Source organism: Barbus barbus, assembly GCF_936440315.1.
Source record: "Barbus barbus genome assembly, chromosome: 17".
Classification (NCBI taxonomy): Eukaryota; Metazoa; Chordata; class Actinopteri; order Cypriniformes; family Cyprinidae; genus Barbus; species Barbus barbus.
This window is the reverse complement of record NC_136745.1, coordinates 25,046,408-25,067,574: the sequence shown is the minus strand read 5'-3', so window position 1 is coordinate 25,067,574 and position 21,167 is coordinate 25,046,408. Positions and strand designations below refer to the sequence as shown.

General features: G+C 38.6%; 1 protein-coding gene across 1 annotated transcript; it reads right to left on the bottom strand.

Moving 5' to 3' along the window:
* Window positions 1-873: 873 nt before the first annotated feature.
* LOC306882934 (melatonin receptor type 1A-A-like) lies at window positions 874-20,670 on the bottom strand. The gene is made up of 2 exons (XM_079437944.1): window positions 20,325-20,670; window positions 874-2,715 (listed from the first exon to the last, which is right to left on the bottom strand). The coding sequence occupies exons 1-2, from the start codon at window positions 20,509-20,511 to the stop codon at window positions 1,847-1,849; spliced, it is 1,056 nt and encodes a 351-aa protein (XP_079294070.1). The 5' UTR covers window positions 20,512-20,670; the 3' UTR covers window positions 874-1,846.
* Between the last annotated feature and the right edge of the window lie 497 nt (window positions 20,671-21,167).

Here is a 21,167-nt window from a genome sequence, read left to right as displayed (position 1 = left end):
TGTTCTGTCTTCATGGAGAGTGTCCAACAAAAACACTGAGGTTTTATTATTCCTGGGACTGGGGCATGTTAGGATAACACTGAAATCATGTTTTGTTAGAATATGTAATCTTTGAACATCTTGATAATCCATTAGAATGATGGCACATATTCAAGAGATCGTAATTGTCTTAATGTCAGTGTTGAGGAAGCCACTTTGAATCTTTTGGTTCTCCTGCTACGTTTTCATAGAAGAATGAAGTGAAACCTAGTTACACAACAAGCATCAAACAAAAATTAGCTACATTAAGCTATTTGAGGGGGTGGTATCTTTTTTATTTCTTATCTGATGGTATGCTTTTTTTGATCGGCTATTTGGTCAGCATTATCCAGACGCATATGTGACCTGCGTAGCATCAGCTAAAAAGTAAAGTTATTGCAAAAGAATTGCAAACCAAACACTGTTGGAATCACAGAGCCTTGTGGGGAGTGCTCTGGCCCAATGTGCAGTTATCCTTCGGGCAACCTGAGTTTGAGTCCTGAGCTCCATTCTCTCCTCTCCCATTGTCCTAATAAATGCAGAAATGGCAAGTAACTTAAGTCTTTAATGATTCCAATGAATCATTCACAAAATCCCATAAACATTGCAGTAAGAATTTAAATAGGGTTGATTTTGATTATACATTAACTTTTAAAGCAGCTGTGCTACTGTCACGATTCGGAAAAATGAATTTAAATGAATAGCATCGCTACCTCCCTAACATCGTCTAATGTTGCTTTTAATGAACCTTCAAGTTTCAACCAACATTAAAAAGACAATAAAAGTAAAAGACTAGAAAACAGTGTGCCCATTTCTTGTCTTCTATAGCTTTTAAGCATGTATACGTCTTGTTTTCATCTCAGTTTATTCAGCACAGTTTATTAACATTGAAAAGTTCAAGGATGGACAAGCAAATATGTTATATTTTGTTGATTTTTATGTTGTAAACAAGAAAGTAAGGTACTGTGTTGAAGATATGACATTATAAAGGTGATTTATAGTAGTACATTGAACTTGATCTACTGTATGCCAGAATATGGATGGCCTGAATTCCGGTAAATTGGGACACATTTTGCCATTGATATGACTGGGAAATGTGGCCCAATTATCCTGAATTAAGCCTATGTTTAAAATTAGACTGATATTGCTTATTATTAAATGCACTCCATTGCAGGTAGTATAGCAATGCAGTCTGGTGAAGTGCTACACAGATGCTACAGTAACCATTCAAAGGAAAAGTTGACCCAAAACTGAAAACTTTGTCATCATTTACACGTGTCTCTCCAAAATGCATTTTTTTTGTCCATACATTAAAAGTCAATGCAGCCCGTGTTACACGTGTTGTTTTTGAGCCCAATGACTTTCATTGTATGGACAGAAACAGCTGAAACAATCTTCAAAATATGATTGCAAATGCATTATTTGGCATACGCTGCAGACAGCCTCTAAAAACATCAGACAATAACTAAAAAAACAACATGATAACCGTCATAAATTATATTATTGAGCACTTATCAGGATTGAGGGCTACTGTTCTGCTCAACTGGCACCTTGTCCTTAATGTACAATAGTGTGTGCATTGGTGTGTAGCATTAATTTTATGATGTCCTGAAAAAAAATGCATGGACCTACTTTGTATAAAATCTAACATTATGAACTTGTAAACACTGAGACCAAGCAAGATATTTGCAATGCACCCTCTTGTAAAAGCAACAGTAAAAGAAATACATACACCTGTATTCAGGTTATAAATATCAGTTATAAATAGTTGGTTCTGAAAGCAGCTAAAATGCTTATTTGTTTTTTTCACAGTGTCCTTTTAGGTGTTTCATACCGAATCTACTTTGACTTGGTTGTTGTTTGTCATTAAAGGAGACGGCTTGCTTTTGATCCGATCTGCAGCATCATTTGAACTCTCTGGGAAGAACATTTTCGCAGTACAGAGTGAGATAATAATTTTTTTGTACTCTCGTCTGAAGTTCTGATTCAGCAGTCCGTAGACTATGGCATTAAGGCAGCTGTTGAAATAGGCCATGAAATAACTGGATACAAAAAACCACTCCGGGATGAGGGGTGCGACCCGCTCGGGGTCTATAGCAACCGCCAGGCCGATGAAATTAAGAGGGGCCCAGCAGACGGCAAAAAGAACGAACACCACAAACATGGTGACAAAGTTCCTTATGTCGTGCGGCGTGAGTTTGGGCCGGAACTCGGGTTTGACGCGTCTCCTCACCTGGATCACCAAGATCCAGATCCGCAGGTAGCAGTATGTCACAATCATGATTGGAAGAATGAAATGGAAGAAGACGACAGCGATGGTGTACGCTGAGCTGGCCGACTGCGCAAACGTACACGAGTAGACCCTGGGGTCATACTGCAGGGAGCCGACGTAAAAGTTTGGCACTATAGCAACCATGGTCAGTATCCAGATGAGAAGGACGTAGAAAAGCGAGTTCTTGTCGCTGTACAGCTTGTCATACTTGAGGCTGTGACAGATATAGCAGTAGCGATTGATGGCAATGCCAGTGATGTTAAATATAGATCCAATCACGCTCAATCCCATCAAGAATCCACTGATCTGGCAGTGGACGAATCCCAAATTCCATCCATTATGGACAATGGAGACCAGCACGAGAGGATAAGGATAGACGGCTACCACCAGGTCAGCTACTGCCAGGCTCACCACAAATATGTTCCCTGCAAAACAATGACAGTGGAAGAACGATAAATGCAATTATAGCCACATAGAGACACTGTAAAAATGGGAAAACCTTCAAGCAAAACAGCTCATTACAATTTCCAGAATGCAATTAAATTATTTTAAAGAGGTTTCATATGACCATCTCAGATGTTGCTGATGGCTTGTCAGGTTTCTTGAAGCCATCAGGTTAGATTTACATGAAGTTTTGTGTATGACGTTTTTCAAAAACAAAGTTTAGGTGCATTATTTCTCCTGTACTTTTCAGGATGGATGCCAGTATGCTTTTGAAGCATGCCCTTTATTGCATCTAATTAAATAATATCTTTCCTAAGTCTGTCAGCTGCTTTCGCTATTAAAAGGATTCGGGTTGCATCTGTTATTGTCACATGATACTTCACTCACCAATTAAGACCTTTCAGAACTTTTGGGCCCCATGTTAGAAGAGAGACACTAGCTGATGAGACCGGGCTGTAGCTGTCGCTGTTTTTAAATATACCATTTTTATATGTTTTTCGTTTGTTATGTATTATGTATTTGTGTTCAAACGTTTAAACCACTTGAAATGAATATGATTCATTGCTTGTAATAACGTCAAGTTTTCCTTACATCTTGACATCTTTACACATCTTAATTTTTTTATGAAATCAGACATTTTTTAAGTGTAAAAAAATAACTACTTTACCGTTTTGGAGTTACTGAACTAACTTTCTTAAAGCGATCATATATATGGTCGCTTTAAGAAGTATATATATATATATATATATATATATATATATATATATATATATATATATATATATATATATATATATATATATATATATATATATATATATACACACTGTACATAATTTTTTTGTTAAATATTTATATAAATATCAATGTAAACATTGTGGATATTTTTAAAGAACATTCTTAGGTTTTTCAGCCATTTATATGAGACTCGTTCATCCTAAAAGTTTATAGAGACTTTTGACTTTGTGTCCTACAAAATAAATAAATGAATAAATAAATATTTTAAAGCATGTGTTATCAAGTAATCAGATCACTAAGCTCCATTTAAAGGTAAGGTATATGCGATTTTGGAGAACAAGCAAGCTAGCTTTGAAAGCATAAGGTTCCACCCTCCCTGCAAATCACTCTCCAAAGCCACGCCTCCTCCAATTCACATGAACGCACATAGGCAGATCAGAAGCTAATGAGTGATATGATGACAGACGGCGCTGGTGGAGGGTCGAATGCAACACTGTCAGATTACCTCATGTCTCATTCACCGGTAAGAAAACATTACAGGACAAAGTGTGTAATATTGCAATAATAATGCTTTCCATTCTCGCTTGGTCTGCAATAGCATAACGGAACCTGCTGATGACATATCATGTCTGCACAAACAGGGTGCATGGAGGTATGCAAATACATACGTTGACAGGAAGGTAGGATAGCCTATCGCAGTCCTCGGATCGAGGGAGTTATGGTTCTACGCTTTCCACAGTCGATATAAATATAAGTACATTTAGACCACTTAATTTAGTGTTTGCATAGGATGTGAAGAGACTTTAAAAAAAATGTCCAAACCAAATCATCTACCCTGCCTATAACTGAAAAAGAAGAAGCCAGTTCTATGAGAAGGAACATTTTAAATGGTCTGGAAGATTTTCTATACTCATTCTATTGATTTCTATACTCGTTCTGTACTCATTTCATTTTGACTCACTTAGAAAGAAAAAGTAAAATACTCAGAATGTGAATCGGTCTAACTTTACATGCAGATCAGATGTGGAACATTGCATTCGCGTACTGGCATTTTTATCTCATATACAAAATATGCTCTGCAAATCTTGTAATCCTGAAGGATTGTCAAATAAATATATTCATGATTTAGCAAATTTAGCTCAATGTTAATAGGAATCATCAAAGCAGAAGATCGTTCCAGAACAGTGATTCTGTAAATTATTCCTGTGACATCTCAGCGGCTCCACCATTTTCAACTGTTGTGTTCCTGAAGTTTAATTTGAACTGAGAATGACTAGCAGAGAGAAGGAAAATACGAACAGAGATCTGGAAAGCCCAGCAAGGGCCCTGTAGCATGGACCACAAATCTCACTGCAGACATCATCTACGGCTATAGATTTTGTAGCGTCTGCATAGGCTCATTGATGGTTGATTACACTTGGTTTTAAGAGACCCTTTTGACATTTGCATATAAATTACTGACCTGGCCTCACCGTTTACATTTATATGGGTGCTAAATTGCCAATGGTTTTTCCCCACTATCAAAAAGATGCTAAGCAGTTCACCTCTCTGGTCTCCCTATCAAACGTCAAACACATTCCAAAGAGAAGTGAATGACCCCCTTTGCCAGGCACCAATGGCCTGACTAGACCAGTGGTCCGTCTTCACAATTCCAAATACACATCACGTACACACATAAAGACATTTTCTTTATTTAGGCCATAATTAAGCAGTTATAAATGTATCTGGTATATGCATGTGTTGTATGTACAGTGCCCTCCAAAAGTATTGGAAGAGTAAAGACACACACAGACCAGGATGAAGACAAGGGAGCTGACTTTGAGAGAAAAGCAAGCAATTTGGATGCTAAAAGAAAAGAGGAAGTCAATTAGAGCTATAGCAAAAACAAAGGGCATGGAGAAATCAAGAGTTTGGAAACCACCAGTGACACCAGCAACCAACAACGACCTGATCGGCTGAGAAAACAACAGTAGTAGATGACGAAAATGAATCCTAAAAGACGTGTCTGTAAAATCACCAACAACTTCCAGAAAGCTGGGGTGATGCTCTGACAATTTACTGTCCTCAGGAGACTTTGACACAGAATTACAGATGCTACACAGCAAGATGCAAACCTCTGACCAGCACCAAAAATAGAAAGGCAAGATTTGTCACGTATCCTGTGGGTGTGCCCTGGTTGGCCACCAGATGTCACTGTCTTGTCTGAGCACATGGGTTTGTGTTGTGATTGTTCCATGTGTTCCCCGGTTATTGTCTAACCCCGCCCTCTTGTTATCTCGTTATTGGTTTAGTGAATTCACCTGTTCCTGCTCGTTTGTGTCCCTATTTATGTTCCTGGTGTTTGCAGTTCTGTTCGGTCACGTTGTTACATGTTGTGTACGGTCAGTCGTGTGTGTTCCTGAATCCTGTTTCTGCCATGCTCTGTTTTCCCCCTCGGGGTAGTTTGTTTCTGTTTTGTTCCTTTTATAATTAAATTATCATCATTTCCCTGCGCTTGAGTTCTCGCCTCTTCTCTCTGTTCGTGTCATGACAGAACGTGACCGACTTCTGAGAACTCAGCAGGGAATGGACTCTCACCATCCGCCAGCCTCTAACGTAAGGAACCCCGCCTACCAACGCATCCTCCAGGTTCGGCTCCTGCGCTCCATCCGTCAGAGGGGCACTGACGTGAGGAGGTTGGCCCTCAGGTTTTGTGATGCAGCGGAGGGTCTGGGGTACAATGATGAAGCTCTCAAGGACCTCTTCAACAGGGCCCTTGAGGAACCCCTCAATGAGTGGTGGATGAGGGGGCTGGACCACCTGAACTTTGGGGAGTTCGTGGAGGTTTTGGCACGTTTTCCAGCGGAAGTGGCTTGTGTGCCTCGGGCGGTGCCCGCTCACAGCGCTCCCGAGGCGGCGGTGCCCGCTCACAGCGCTCCCGAGGCGGCGGTGCCCGCTCACAGCGCTCCCGAGGCGGCGGTGCCCGCTCTCAATTCCCTAGAGGTGGCCGAGGATGCCGCAGCGGCGCCCCGCTCCCGGAGACGGAGGAAGAGGCGGAGGAAGGCCTTCTCCGTCCCACAAGGCCAGGAGGCTACCCAGGAGCTCACTGCTGGCCAGGAGGTCGTGCCAGAGCCACCCAAGCTCCTCGCCCTGCCGGCGCCACCCAAGCGCCTTGCCGGCGCCACCTAGACTCTTTGCCCTGCCGGCGCCACCCAAGCGCCTTGCCCTGCCGGCGCCACCCAGACTCCTTGCCCTGCCGGCACCACCCGAGCGTCTTGCCCTGCCGGCGCCACCCGAGCTCCTCGCCTTGCCGGCTCTACTCGAACTTCTCGCCCTGCCGGCTCCACTCGAGCTCCTTACCCTGCCAGAGGCTGTTCCTGAACTCACTGTCTGCCCTGTTACGGCCACAGAGACCGTTCCTGAGCTCACTGTCTGCCCTGTCACGGCCACAGAGGCCGTTTCTGAACTGACTGTCTGCCCTGTCACGGCCACAGAGGCCGTTCTTAAACTCACTGCCTGGCTTGTCCCTCCGGCCCCACCCTGGCCGTGCGCTGGGGTTCCTGTTGGGCCGGAAACCCCCTGGTCCGTCCCTCCGGATCCGTCCTGGTCTCCTGCTCGGCCTTGGTCTGCGGGCCCCCTGCCTCTGCACGGGCCTGGCCCACCATCCCTCCCCCTGATCCGTCTCTTGCCCACCTCCCTTCTTGACATTTGTATTTTCATTTTTAATGTTTTTGTGTCTTCTTAGTGTTGCAGGTGGAGCATCTGGGAGCTGCTCCTTTGTTGGGGGGTAGTGTCACGTATCCTGTGGGTGTGCCCTGGTTGGCCACCAGATGTCACTGTCTTGTCTGAGCACATGGGTTTGTGTTGTGATTGTTCCATGTGTTCCCCGGTTATTGTCTAACCCCGTCCTCTTATCTCGTTATTGGTTTAGTGAATTCACCTGTTCCTGCTCGTTTGTGTCCCTATTTATGTTCCTGGTGTTTGCAGTTCTGTTCGGTCACGTTGTTACATGTTGTGTACGGTCAGTCGTGTGTGTTCCTGAATCCTGTTTCTGCCATGCTCTGTTTTCCCCCTCGGGGTAGTTTGTTTCTGTTTTGTTCCTTTTATAATTAAATTATCATCATTTCCCTGCGCTTGAGTTCTCGCCTCTTCTCTCTGTTCGTGTCATGACAAGATTAGAGTTTGTAAAAAAGCACAAAGGTGAACCAGAAGAGTTTTGGAACTGTGTTTATGGACCGATGAGACAAAGATGAACCTTTATCTAAGTGATGGGAAAGCAAAAATGTGGAGAAAAAAAGGGAACTGCACTGACCCCAAGCATACAGCCTCATCTGTAAAGCATGGTGGAGGTGGTGTCATGGCATGGGCATGCATGGCTGCCTCTGGAACAGGCCCTCTCAACTTTACTGATGACTTAATGTATGATGACAGTAGCAGAATGAATTTGGAAGGGTACAAAACCATCTTGCCTACCAATATTCAAGAAAATGCCACCAGATTCATTGGGAAGTGCTTCATATTGCATCAGGATAATGACCCAAAACACCCTGCCAGTTCAGTCAAGGAATTTATAAGAGCAAAGAAATGGAAAGTCTTAAGATTAAAAGATTTAAATCTGATTGAACATGAATTTCACCAGCTGGAGAGGAGAGTAAAGGCAGAAACTACCCAAAACAAGCAACAATTGGAATTGGCTGCATTAAAGGCTGGGAAAAGCATTTCAAAGGATGAGACCAAGAGTCTGGTGCAAGGGATCTGCAACTAAATAATAGTTTTTAATCTTTTATATCTGCCTTATGTTCAACTGTCCCAATACTTATGCTCACATCAATGAGTGGGATGAACTCTAAAAGTGCTGTTCTTTTTATTTGGTAAAACATGTATGTGTTGAAACGGCTAATAATAAAATGTGACATTCTGTAGTTTTGTCTCATATTCATCTTTTAATCATATTTGCAAATGTCTTGACTCCACAGCCAAGAAAGCAATTTTGTCTTTCCTGTTCCAATACTTATGGAGGGCATTGTATATTCCCCTATTATATTAACCTAGTTACAAACCTTTACTTGTATTAGTTAGACTTTAAATGCCTATATTCAAGTGTTCGAGTGTATCTCTGCTTTAATATCATCTAGGAGTTACTTTCTTGGTATCAAAATTATCTTCTTTTTATTCCTCGAACAATGATGTACACCAGGGGTCGGCAAGTAAGTTTGGCATCGGGCCAAAAAAAATGTCACCACTAGATGGCGGGCCAGAACATAGTCAAAGGCTAATTTAAGATATTAATTGATGAAAATGCAACCAGAATTGCCTGTGACTCACTGTTACAGTGTATTTTGTAACTGGTGGTGAGCTGTTACTCTATGTAAAATCCTGCGACAGTCATTAACAAAAAGCCACATTTGTGTGGCGGTGTCCAATCAGAGTATGTGAGCAGAGTGGAGCGTCAAAAATTTCCTCTCCGTGATCCAAGCATTTAATAATCACTCCGCTCCCGCTCCACTCCGTGCTCACTGATATCAGAAACATCGCTCCGCGTCTAAGTATTTCAGTATGTTTGAAATATCACAGTTCTAGGGAAGCCCGTTTCCGCCACTGAAAAAAAAAAAGGTTATTGCGACTTTTTATCTCACAATTCTGACTTTTTTTTTACAGAATTGTGAGATAAATCTCTAAAAAACTCTAAAAAACTGCTGTGGGGGCACACCCACAGGATACGTGACAAACTCGCAATTGAGAGTTATAAAGTCAGAATTGCAAGTTAAAGTCCAGTTTTGAGGGGGGGGGGGGGCTGATATGTTCTCAGAATTGCGAGTTTATATCTCAGAATTATGACTTTTTAACTCGCAAGTGCGAGTTTATATCACGCAATTCTGAGAAAAAAAAGTCAGCTGTAAATAAATTTCTTGAGAACTATAACTTCCCGCTCATGTCCACTGCAGTCATCATAGCCTTCACATTCTTTCTGATTTGAGTGATCCTATTCTATCTAGCGAGCTAAATATGTTTAACATGTGAATTCTTGCTAAATATGCAGTTATATTACGGGTCGTTGGCATGAATTGTACTCGTGATGGAGCGGTGATGGAGCGAGTGAAAACCACAACGCTCCGACTTTTAAAAAATCCGCTCCTCAACCCATTCAAAATCACACCGCGCTACACTCCGCTAACATACTTTTTTTTTTTTTTTTTTTTTGTATTAGTTAGACCCATACTCGGAATTCGTGTTCTGCATTTAACCCATCCAACATACACTCACACTGTGAACACACACCCGGAGCAGTGGGCAGCCATTTATTCTGCGGCACCCGGGGAGCAGTTGGGGGTTCGGTGCCTTGCTCAAGGGCACCTCAGTCGTGGTATTGAGGGTGGAGAGAGCGCTGTACATTCACTCCTCCCACCTACAATCCCTGCCGGCCCGAGACTCGAACCCACAACCTTTGGATTACGAGTCCGACTCTCTAACCATTAGGCCACGACTTCCGACATCTCTCTGATTGTGAGTAACTGTTGCTGTCATGACAGATCTATTTCAGAACTATAAGAAAGTTTCTCCCGCTCAAAATTCATGCCTCTGATTGGCCACTCCACCCAAAAAGTGGGTGTGGCTATGAACTATCAAACGTTCCAAACTCAGACTAATCGGCGCTCAAAACTTTTCTTCTTGAAACGGACACGCTCCAAACTCTCCTCTTGAGTTTAACCTTCTGGCAGTTTTACCTTCAAGTAACTTTGTGGACTTGCTGTGGACTTTCCTATCTTCAGAAGAACCAGAGGAAAATCTTCAGCTCACTCCTGAAGAAATCATCAAGAACCTCTTGTCAAGACTCTTATTCAGCAACAAAACCGTTTCCAACTATTTAGATGCGTGTTTAAGTTTGAACCCCTTTTAAGGTGAATTGAGATTCTCATTTAGGTTGTGGTTAATTGATGTGAAATACTGCCATTCTTTTGCTCTTCTCTCTCTGTTCCTTACTTTCCTTCATTCTGTATATATATGTTTTGCTTAGATTAGTTGTATGTTAGCTATAGTTTCATTTATTAATTCCCTTATATTCACAATTGATTGTCCCTGTGTTCTGCCCACGATTCGAAGTCACTAAATGCTGCTCCTTGCTACATGCTTAACTACTGCTATAAGTAGGAAGGCTATTGTTCCTTGGACAGGAAAATAATCTTTCCTAGAATTGATAAATAATTATATTGTCTGCTCGGTGGACAGACAGATCAATTAATTTTAATATCGATTCTGCTACAGTTAATTCTAAAATCTAATCTAAATATTTATTAATAATTATAACCAGTTATAATTAGTGATAAATATTCCCCTTTTGAGATAATTTTGCTACAACTTAATGTGAGACGTCATTATTGTGAGTGCACATCTGTAACAAGCTGAAGTTTATATTCCCAAAAATTCTTTATGCTGTTTATATGATTACAAGAAGGAGGTTTGTAAGTTTACAGCTTAATAAGTTCTTAAAGTTTTTCACAAACTCTGACCTGGGAAATCAACTGTTTAATTACAGTGTTCGCAAATAGAGTCTATAACATAGTCTAACAAGATAGTAGTTAGATCAGAATTTTTGTCTGTAAGCACATATCAAACTGCTAGAACCAGTATAACAAATAATACAATTTCTAAAAAAGATCAACTTCCCACTTCAAATCTGAATGCAGCACTGATCAATGTCTATTGTACAGTAGCATAAGAGGAAAAGACTCTGTAAAAGCCCTTACAAGCACGCCACTTCTCCCCAGAGAGTTTGTTTATGCCATTAATGGCATATATACTGCAGGGCAAACCTTTGCTTATGATTTTTCCACCCCACCACACATACAGTGACAGAAATTCACGGCCAGATTCACAGGATCCTTTGAGAGACAAAGGAGTGCATAGAATTTCTCACTCTGTTAACTCTTCATCCAATTGTTTATGTGGCTGTTTTTTTCTTTCTTTCTGCTATGTGCTATATGATTAAATTATCTAGAGAGATTTATTGTTTACATTTAATGTCATGCATTTGGCAGAAACTTTAATCCAAATCATCTTTCATTTTTATAGTTCTAGTATTGCCTGGGAATCAAACCAATGCCCTTGATGTTACGATCTATAGGATGAAAGCAAAAATTTCAACAATAGCATTTTCTTGATTTGAAAGTTTTTAATCATGAACACCTATACTACCATTTTTCTTTATTTTAATTTAATTTATTACTTTTATTCAGCAAGGAGACATTAAATTCATTAAAAGTGATTTGTTATGTTTAGTTTGTGTTCCTAAAGACTCTTAGTTTGTATTATATTTCCATTGCTTCTTTTTTTACTTCCTGTGTTTTCTTTCTGTGTTTGGCCTTGGTTAGCGATTAGTCTCACCTGTTTCTCATTTAGTTTCCTTTTTCTTTTGTATATATATAGCTCTTTGATCTAGCATTCCTTTGTCGGTTCTTTTCAGACTGCATAGCCTAAATTTGATGTTGATAGTAAACTGTGACACTGTTTCTGTATTGGATTCCAGTGTTCCTAAGTTTTTGCTTTGCTTTAATAAATTCAGTATGTGATCTAGTATGAAACTGTCTAGGGTTTAAATGAGATTTTCTCTTTTTTCACCACAGAAGATAAACATTTTAGTATTGTTTAAGCGCAGACAAACATTTCCTCTGTGCTTGGACGGGCCAACAGGATGCAGAGGTGAATGTATTTATAGTATAGTTGGAGATGGTTATGAAGACTAAATGCTTACACACAACCTGTTCGTCAGGAAATGTAGTAGAACATGTTCGCTATCAACACAGCGGCTAAATGTCATTAAGATGAAATGAGTTTAAGCCCGTTAGATGCTGCCGGTGGATGCTGTAACCATCTGGATCTAAAATGCATCTTTGTTCCAATTCAAACGCAACCATGCATTCAATATTTAATTATATTATAGTAGGTCTTTTTCCAGAGCCTGGTTTGTTTTTGTTGGGCTCTTAAAAGCTTGAAATTAATTAATATTGTTCCTGTCTGCTGCCTTTGACATCACAGCTGTGTGTGGTGACATCAGTCAGTTAGCATTGTAATGGCGTCATTTTCCCACAGATCTAGAGTCATTAGTCACATGGCATTGCAGTTCAGGTGATTCAGAATCATGCAAATGCTAAATAAAATCTTTAACACTTTAGTGATGTCATAAGGTTCCGTTCCGAGCACAATACAAGGGACTTTTTACATCTCAAATCCAGATGCCAAGTTTTGTTTATTCAGTGAGAAACTGGACGTTAAATATGATGATGCAACTAAATTGTAATTAATATTGCACTTGTGTGTTTAACAGTCCAAATGCAAAGTCTACAGAATATACCAGAAAGGTTTGCTATCCTTTCAAATTGAAGGCATTGGAAATTGAACAGTGCTGAGATATTGTACTGTTTAAAGGGAACACAGAAAAAAAATATGGAGACATATATTTAAGTAGCGCAACAAATTGGAAAATCAAGAGCATACTTGTATATTATTAAGAAATTCATGAATCATAAATCAAGGGCACATAAAAAATATAACGTTTTCAAACTGTGCCCTTGATTTTCGAACAGTCAAATATAGCTAAAGACGAGCACATTGTCATGCTGTTGCTCTTTATCTTTGTTCATCTTACTGAAAGAAAAATACAACACTCATTAAAAAGAGCAGGGAATGCTGGTTATTTCTTGCCTTTAACCTCTTGGCTTAAACCAAAAGATCTTTTCTCTCATAGGTATCTGTTATATTTATTCAATATCCCTTTAATGAAGCCTCTCCGCATCTAAGCAACCAGATATTAAAGCAAATACCGTATCACACTGATAGTCAAATTTTGAATACTGGCTTCTAATTAGTTAATGCTGGGTATCGCATATTTTAATTGCAGCCTTTGCAAAATAAACTTTGATATCATGTTGTCACCCCTACTGAGTGTAAATACAGCACTAAAGAGAAGCTCCAAACTACCCTTGAGTTCACAGAAATATTATGCTTACATCAATATTTTATTGCTTTGGGTTCCTGGAGGGCTGTTTCAAATGATACCAGAGTCTTGTCAAACATAACTCATCACTCATGTCCTTCTGCTTAATTCAGCTGAGGGGGGCAAAGGACTTGCAAGAGAAAGTATCTAGCAGGTCCTATTTAGCTCACATTTGTGCACAGATTATATTGAAGGATCAGCACAGTACAATGAACACACTATTCTGAGACATGGAAAATAACCATATTTACTTCTAGGAAAAACAATTGACAAGAAAAAACAAACTGAAATTGAATTATCTACACCTCAACGAAAATAACAGAGCCACAGCAACAACATTTATTCTTTAATATCATTCCTCGCTTCATCTCTATAGATAATAAGACCATTATGGAGCTCAATCAGGGGGAGATATGATATGAGACATTTGATATCAAGTCATCTGCTACAGTTAAATCCAATTAACGGGTCAAAGTCTGGCCTTGCACAAAAACTACTGAACAAACCAATTCAAAGTCAATAGCAGCACACAGAGCATTAAAATGCTTGAGTGGGGATATTGCTTGTCTGCATTAAATAATATTTCATTGTAAACTATGTTCCTTTGGGAATGCTCTACAAACTGCTTCTTTTGTTTGACTCTCAAGCAGAACATTATGCATATATGAAAAATAAGCAGGCCTGACATAACCTAAAAGAAAGTCTTAAAAACTAAAAAACAGGCCCCTTGGTTCTTTGGTTTTGGAATTTGTGAAACGGATGAATAAATCTCTCAGAAATATGGGAGGAAAAGAGAAACAAACTACAGTGATTAATTGTGACCTAATATACAATGTGCTTCAAACAACAGATGGAGAGATTTTTCCATTGCAATTTGGTCAGTAATACTTTTTTATGCTAAATGTTCCAAACGCTGGCCTCAAAACTTGACGGTACTTTTTGAAAATTCAAGAAAAAAAAAACACAGCTGGCCACATTTACAAGATTATACACTTGTATTTTTTTCCAAAACAACTTTCATTGCATTCAAATTACACATTCTGTCAGTTAATGTGTTCCCTTGGAATTTAACAAATTGCATAGTGTTACCCACTCCAGCAACATAGTAGTGTAATTTAAGTTTGTCTCTTAAATTTATGCATTTGGCATAAAGGTATTATATATTATCATGCATTCCCCGTGTATTGAACCTGTAACCCTGGCGTTCCTACCTCCATGCTAACTACTCGAGCAACTTGTACTTTTAATAGTGAGAGAAGATGAACAGTATTTTGAAAAACAGCCATATAAGCAGCAGGAAAAAATTATTATGTCCATACTTTATATACATACATACATATAGAGCTGGGTAGTAACTGATTACATGTAATCTTGATTACGTAATCGGATTCCAAAAATTAAGTACTTGTAATTAGATTAAATTACATTTTAAAATAATCAGACTACAGTTACTTTTACAGTTGATTAAATGATTACATATTATTCACATAATAGCAATAAAGTATTCATAATTTATTGATTCTCCCTAATTCCCCCTTTTCATGTTTTAAATGTTCCTTTCTAAAATAGCCTACCGCTTATATACACTCAGAAAGTTCTCCAGTTTTGTGGACCTTCACATAAAGACCAGTCACTAGTCAGGTTGCTACACAGCATTTGACAATGGATTTACACAATAATTTATAGGTTTAAGAAGTGTTTCAACATTGCGTCAACTATGAACACATTCATTTTTATTTTAATTCTCATATTAGATTGATGTTATTTTAAAATGATTTTCATTCATTTTTGTGATTTAATTAATTATTATCTTTTCATTAAACACATGAACCCCCTGCAGTTCCTTCAAGAACACCAGTTTGGGAAACCTTGATATAATGTAATGTTTAATGCACTTCATGTTGTTAATTAAAACGAATGGAATATATTTTCCTACTTTTTGTATTTTTATTTCATTATGGTACAAGATAATCCTATTCAAATCAATGTGATAAATCAGTTAGGTCAAAAGTAATTATGTAATCTAAAAGTAGTCAGATTATATTACCTAAAATGTTTAATGTAATGGATTACATCACTAACTACAATTTTTGTCATATAATTTGGAATCAGTAATGGACTATAATTTGGAATCTACCCAGCATTGCATATATATTGTATGGCCACAGACCATTCACACTGTGACATTTGACACAGAGATTGACACATCTGACAAGGCATTTCTGGCTGTGTTTAACAGTGGACAAGCCAAGAGAGGATCTTCAAAAGTGAGTCAGTCTGTAACTGAGCACAGCATCAGTACAGTGTTTCGGCAATTGGCCATTCATTAAGGCATCGAAACCAGCCCAAGGGCAGGCCGAGGGCCAAGTCAGGCAGGAGTGAGCACATGAACTCCTCAAGAATAAATAAAGCTTCATGGCAAAAAGCAAAACATTAGGGAATGTCCCACAGGGCAATGCAGACAACAAAACTGCAAGGTTAAACAAGGGTATATAACCCTGCAAAAAAAAGTTATCTTTGGGAGTCAGACAGCTAGTACATTCATTTCAATTTGATTTTAAATGCATATGTAATTGTCTTGTCATTTAAAGTGACAATTAGTTTTAGTCTTAAATTGCATGACATCAGAAGATTTAGAATGGGAAAATTTGTCATGGGGATCTGTCTGTCTCTCACTCTCTGTCTGTCTTGTCTTGTTCATTTTGGAGCTTGAATCACCAACTAATTTTGTTGTAAAGAGCATACAGGGCATTCAGAAGTGTGACAGTAAATTTTCAACAATTGCATCATTGCAGTTAAACCTGAACAATAGCTTTTAGGTCATCAGTAGTATTATTTTATATCCTAAAGATTACACTTTGAACAATAATTTTAGATGCTATTTAAAATTACTCTAAGCAATCCCTTTATTCTCTAGAAAGATTCTGTCCTTATTCCACCCATGTTCAGTACCCGAGCCTGCTGAACTGGCCCTTCTTCCACTCACACAGCCTCTGTGAATAATTGGTAGAGAAGAGTTCCTCTTGAATGAACAGAGAACTTCATCTAATAAGACCGCCTTGGGCTCGTAAGCAACGTCAGAGCAACTAAAGAACAGTAGTTAGAGATGAGAGCCGCACAGAGAAGACAGGCTCAGTTATAATATCCGAGACGTTGAGAAAGGGAATCAAACACGCGCATGGAGTTCCTGATGTAATGGATGATGCTCACAACACAAAGGTCGTGGGTTTGATTCCCAGGAAACACACAAATTTATTTCATCTTGAAATATACAGCTTATCCCAAGTTATAAGATGCATACAGTCCCGCATATCAATGCTAGCACTCAGGTGGAGTTTCATTTGTAGTTTTATAATGTAGGTACACTGGCTGTGTTGAAATGAGGATTACCTAACAGCAGGGAATGGTTGGTCTGAATAATCTAAACAGACAGTGGTGCCACAGCAGATAGAGTCTTTGAGGTTGAGTAGTTTAAATAAAACAGATAGACCACAATGGGGAGGAGAGGAACCACTTTGTTTCACCACAGAAGAACAATGAAGAGCGAATGGGTGTGTGCTCGTGTGACCGTGCATGTTTTTTGAGTAACTGTAACTTTGGATATGTGGTGGAATGATTGCTAATTGAATATTCACACTGGGTCAGTGGTCTTTACAATGGGCCATGGGAGGTCCTCTCACTAGTGAGAAACATAATGAAGCACACATCGTGGGAGGCTAATGGGACAATTACTGGGTTAATTTGACCCACTAATCAGAACATGGTGCACTATACTGAGTATAAGAGGAAACATTACTGAACAAATATAAAACTTAAATAAGTAAATAACTTGACAAGTGCACCATGCTGAAATATGCAAATACTCACAGCACAACCAAACAAAGAAATGTGCTGCAAATAAAGTTGTGAGCATTTGCAGCACGTTTCTTTATTTGTTTGCATTCATTTGCACCACCTGCTGTCAAACTGATCAATAAGTTTTCTTGATTTGCTGGTGCTTTTTCTATTTGCATGTGTTTTCTGAAGCTGCAGCGCGTTGAGCTCTCTCGGCCACCGTAGGATAGGGCTGGGCAAAAAATAGATTTTTCGTTTAATCGTTTTATTAAATGACGTCGATTCGAAACCGATTCTCAAAAGCCGCGAATCGATCTTTTCTGGTATTTATTTCAGCAAACATTTAACACAACATCTGATTAACGTGAATCTTATCATTAGTCTTCTCCACTATATGGCACCCTCTTATTTACCTTGTGCGATGTTACAACGGAAAGCCTGTCATTCATTCAGTGCTTAACATGGTGGAGGTACTGTTGACAAGAACCAAGAACAAAGCAATATGCATGATTTGCCATGCTCAGGTGAAATGCTGTAGTTATACTACAAATTTGCGGAAGCATTTACCAATGAATGCATGGCGGATGGCGCAGATGCACTGTTTTGTTTACTACACATACTAATGCACAAATGACACTCGCAGTGTTTTCAGCCTCTACTGTCTCACTATATGACGATATGAACACAGGAATAGCATCCCCAGCTGCTCTGAGAGTCAATTCATTAGCATTTTACCATTTCATTTGAGAAAAATACCATCTCAGATAAATTAATGTTTTATGCCTTCATTTGATTACTAGAAAAATTAAGAAAAACATTTTATAGGATCCTATTATTGTTTTAAAAAATAGGACCCTATACAAAAAAAGAATAGATTTAAAATACAGGCCTGTGGCTCTTAATTTCTTTTTATTAATTCATCATTTGTAAACTGATGTGTACTGTTCATTTTTTAGAAATATAGCATATTAAAACCATATTCACTGAACGTAATCACAAAAATCAAGAATCGTATCGAATCGAGAGCTTCTGAATCGGAATCAGTATCGGAATCGAATCAGGACATCTCAATCGATACCCAGCCCTAGTACTGGATCCATGCATTGTCTTAAAGTGGCAGAAACTGAAAAGCACTGCTTATTTTTGCACTGTTGTATTTATTTGTGCTGATGCTTGTAGTTAGATTATTTGTTCTTATTTTCTTTATTTGTATTTGACAGTATAGTCCTTTTTTCTCTTAACATAGCACATACCGAACCGTACCAAAACCGTGACACTAGAACCGTGGTACAAACCGAGCCGTGAGTAATTTGAACCGTTACACCCCTACTGCGTATTTGCTGTGAAATACACAAATAAAGCTTCACTATAAGACAGTAGGTGGCACTTATGGAAAAGCAGCAATACATCGTTTACCATGATTACTCTGGTACACAAAGCAGCACTGTGCAACTTTCTGTTTCTGACACCCACTTGTCACAGAGAAGGAAGAAAGTCAGTCAATATTTACGTTTTCAAACAGCCATTCAGATTTTTGTATTCGCTATGTTGTTCATTGAAAAATGCCGAACATTTAAATACTTACATAGTTTTTTTTCAAACATTTGTTTACACTTTTGTTTTTTGACATTTTAATCTGGACTAAAACATGCTTGCACAGAAAACATCTAGATATTGGTTAAAATATTCTGATTCTTTATTATTGCTCTTTAATAATTGTGTTCTTTTTAGCATTTTAAGGTTTAAAACATTTATTTACCTATTAGATTTAATTGTGTATTGTTTTATAGTTTTTAAATGTTAAAGTTTCTTCTTTATAATGTAAATAAAAAGTTATTAAACTTACTCAAGAGGACAACACATAAGTTTGCTTATCATATACTGTGATAAATGCTTCAGCAGTTATTGTGATATGAAAATTGTATACTATCACATGACTATTTAGTTTCAACAGCAATAACATCAACAAGATGCACCACATAATAATGTATATGTTGTTAATTGCAATTGCTTTGTACTTAATGTAAACATAAGCCATGTCCAGAGCCTGATTTTTCCATAGTGCTGTTGTAATTTTCAAACTGGTGCCACAAACTTCACAGTTGAGGAACAGCATAAGGTCTCTGTCTCTATTGGCAGAGAAAAGTGACATATGGGTCGGTGTGACACCGGTGATAAGCACTCCGTCCACTCACAGGAAAATGAGTTTTGTTTGATATTGGGCCAGTTACCTGAAACCTCTAAAAATAGTTCCTTATAATACTGTCCACTATGATTTAATACAATATCCGGTCAGGAATGGCAGAAAATATAAAATTACACTGAAAGAATTAAGTTTATGCAGAATAATGCAACATATTCTAGTTAATTTATAAACTCTTCAAACTCACTGTATAGGCTACTAAAGTACAGTGTACACTGACTGATAAATAGTATGCATGGAATTCTGTCAATATTTAATATCCTGTAATTTAAGTACTTCATTAACTGGAATCCTAGGGCTGTATTACAGAAACATTCTAACTTAAAATTCTATCTTATCTGTTTAGCCAGCATTGTAATTTTACTTGGAAAATAGAACTTTATCTTCAATTGTAACTAGTGAGATAAAAATGTTACTACAAATTAAATAGATATTAAGTACAATAAATAAGTACTAGTAAAACTGTAAAAGATAATACACATTAGGCAGAAATCTGGACCCTATATAAGGATATTACAGAATTAATAGCAAGAAATGGCATATAATTCTATAGCAAAAATGTTATATTTGTTTCCAGCAACAATGGGATAGTCACGTCATCACTGTGATAGTTACTCATATAAGTATAGGAGAATTTAAGGAATAATTACTGGTGACTAATTAATTCAATCTTAGTCACTACTTGTAGTTCTAGTATTAAATAAACAGTTGCAGGTGAAATAAAAAAGATACTACTAATAGACAATTTGCTAGCAATTTAAATATTTGGATACATTTTAAAAATCCATAGTTTAAACGAATAAATGTTTAAACGGCTTGCCATGTTTGATTTAAAGCAATCTTACCTGCGTTTCGAAGTTTCTTGTTTCTGTACACGGAGAAGATCACCAAGAGGTTCCCCAATATATCAACCACGATAGTGAAGATCAGAAAGCTGCCCAAAGTTGTGGCGACCCAGGGTGGGCGATTTAGGGTGATGTCGTGAGGGCTCAGTGAGGAACTGTTCATCAAGCGGCTGCCATTTATTTTCATTTTATCTTCACTTCAGTAATCCTCGCCATAAATCATAAGATTTGATACCATTGGAGAAAAAAAACATGTGTGGCTGTTATTGCGTTTGCGTAAACGTGCGTAAAATAAAGGTCTGTTATCATATCATGGTCCTCGATTGAGCGCACGCCTTCATGATCTGAGCGCGGACATGTGTCCGCACTTTTATAGCTTTCTGTCTACATCTGTATGTGACATCCGACAGCAAGTTAAGTTCTTCTCAAATGCCCATGGATGGGTGATGTCTGTAGATCGCTGTTACGCTGCCCCGCTGTGGAAGACAACGAAATCGGCTTGGAATTTGGGTCGAAGAAGGTTGAATCGCTTCTTTTGCATTCCCTAGCGATTATTAGGGGCCAAGCACCAAAGGTGCGATGGCACCTATTGTATCCGTTGGCGTTGTTATTCTTCTTCTTCTTCCGTTTCTTCTGAGTCTATGGCAGCCCATAGAACCGCTTGCGGGAAAGTTGTCAAATTTGGCACACTGGTAGAGAATAGTGTCAATACTAACCACAGCAAATGTGGAGTCTCTATCTCAAACTCTCTAGCGCCACCACTTGTCCAAAGTTTCACTCATGTTTATGTTAATAACTTTTGACCGTAAGCCACAAAATGAAAATTCTTTTTTCCCCTTAATC

Bases quoted from the DNA above. Each gene is read 5' to 3' on its own strand.
- LOC306882934 (XM_079437944.1), bottom strand. From the start codon at position 20,511: ATGAAAATAAATGGCAGCCGCTTGATGAACAGTTCCTCACTGAGCCCT. The intron at 2,716-20,324 runs GTAAGATTGCTT...ATTGTTTTGCAG, and splicing joins CAAGAAACTTCGAAACGCAG to GGAACATATTTGTGGTGAGC.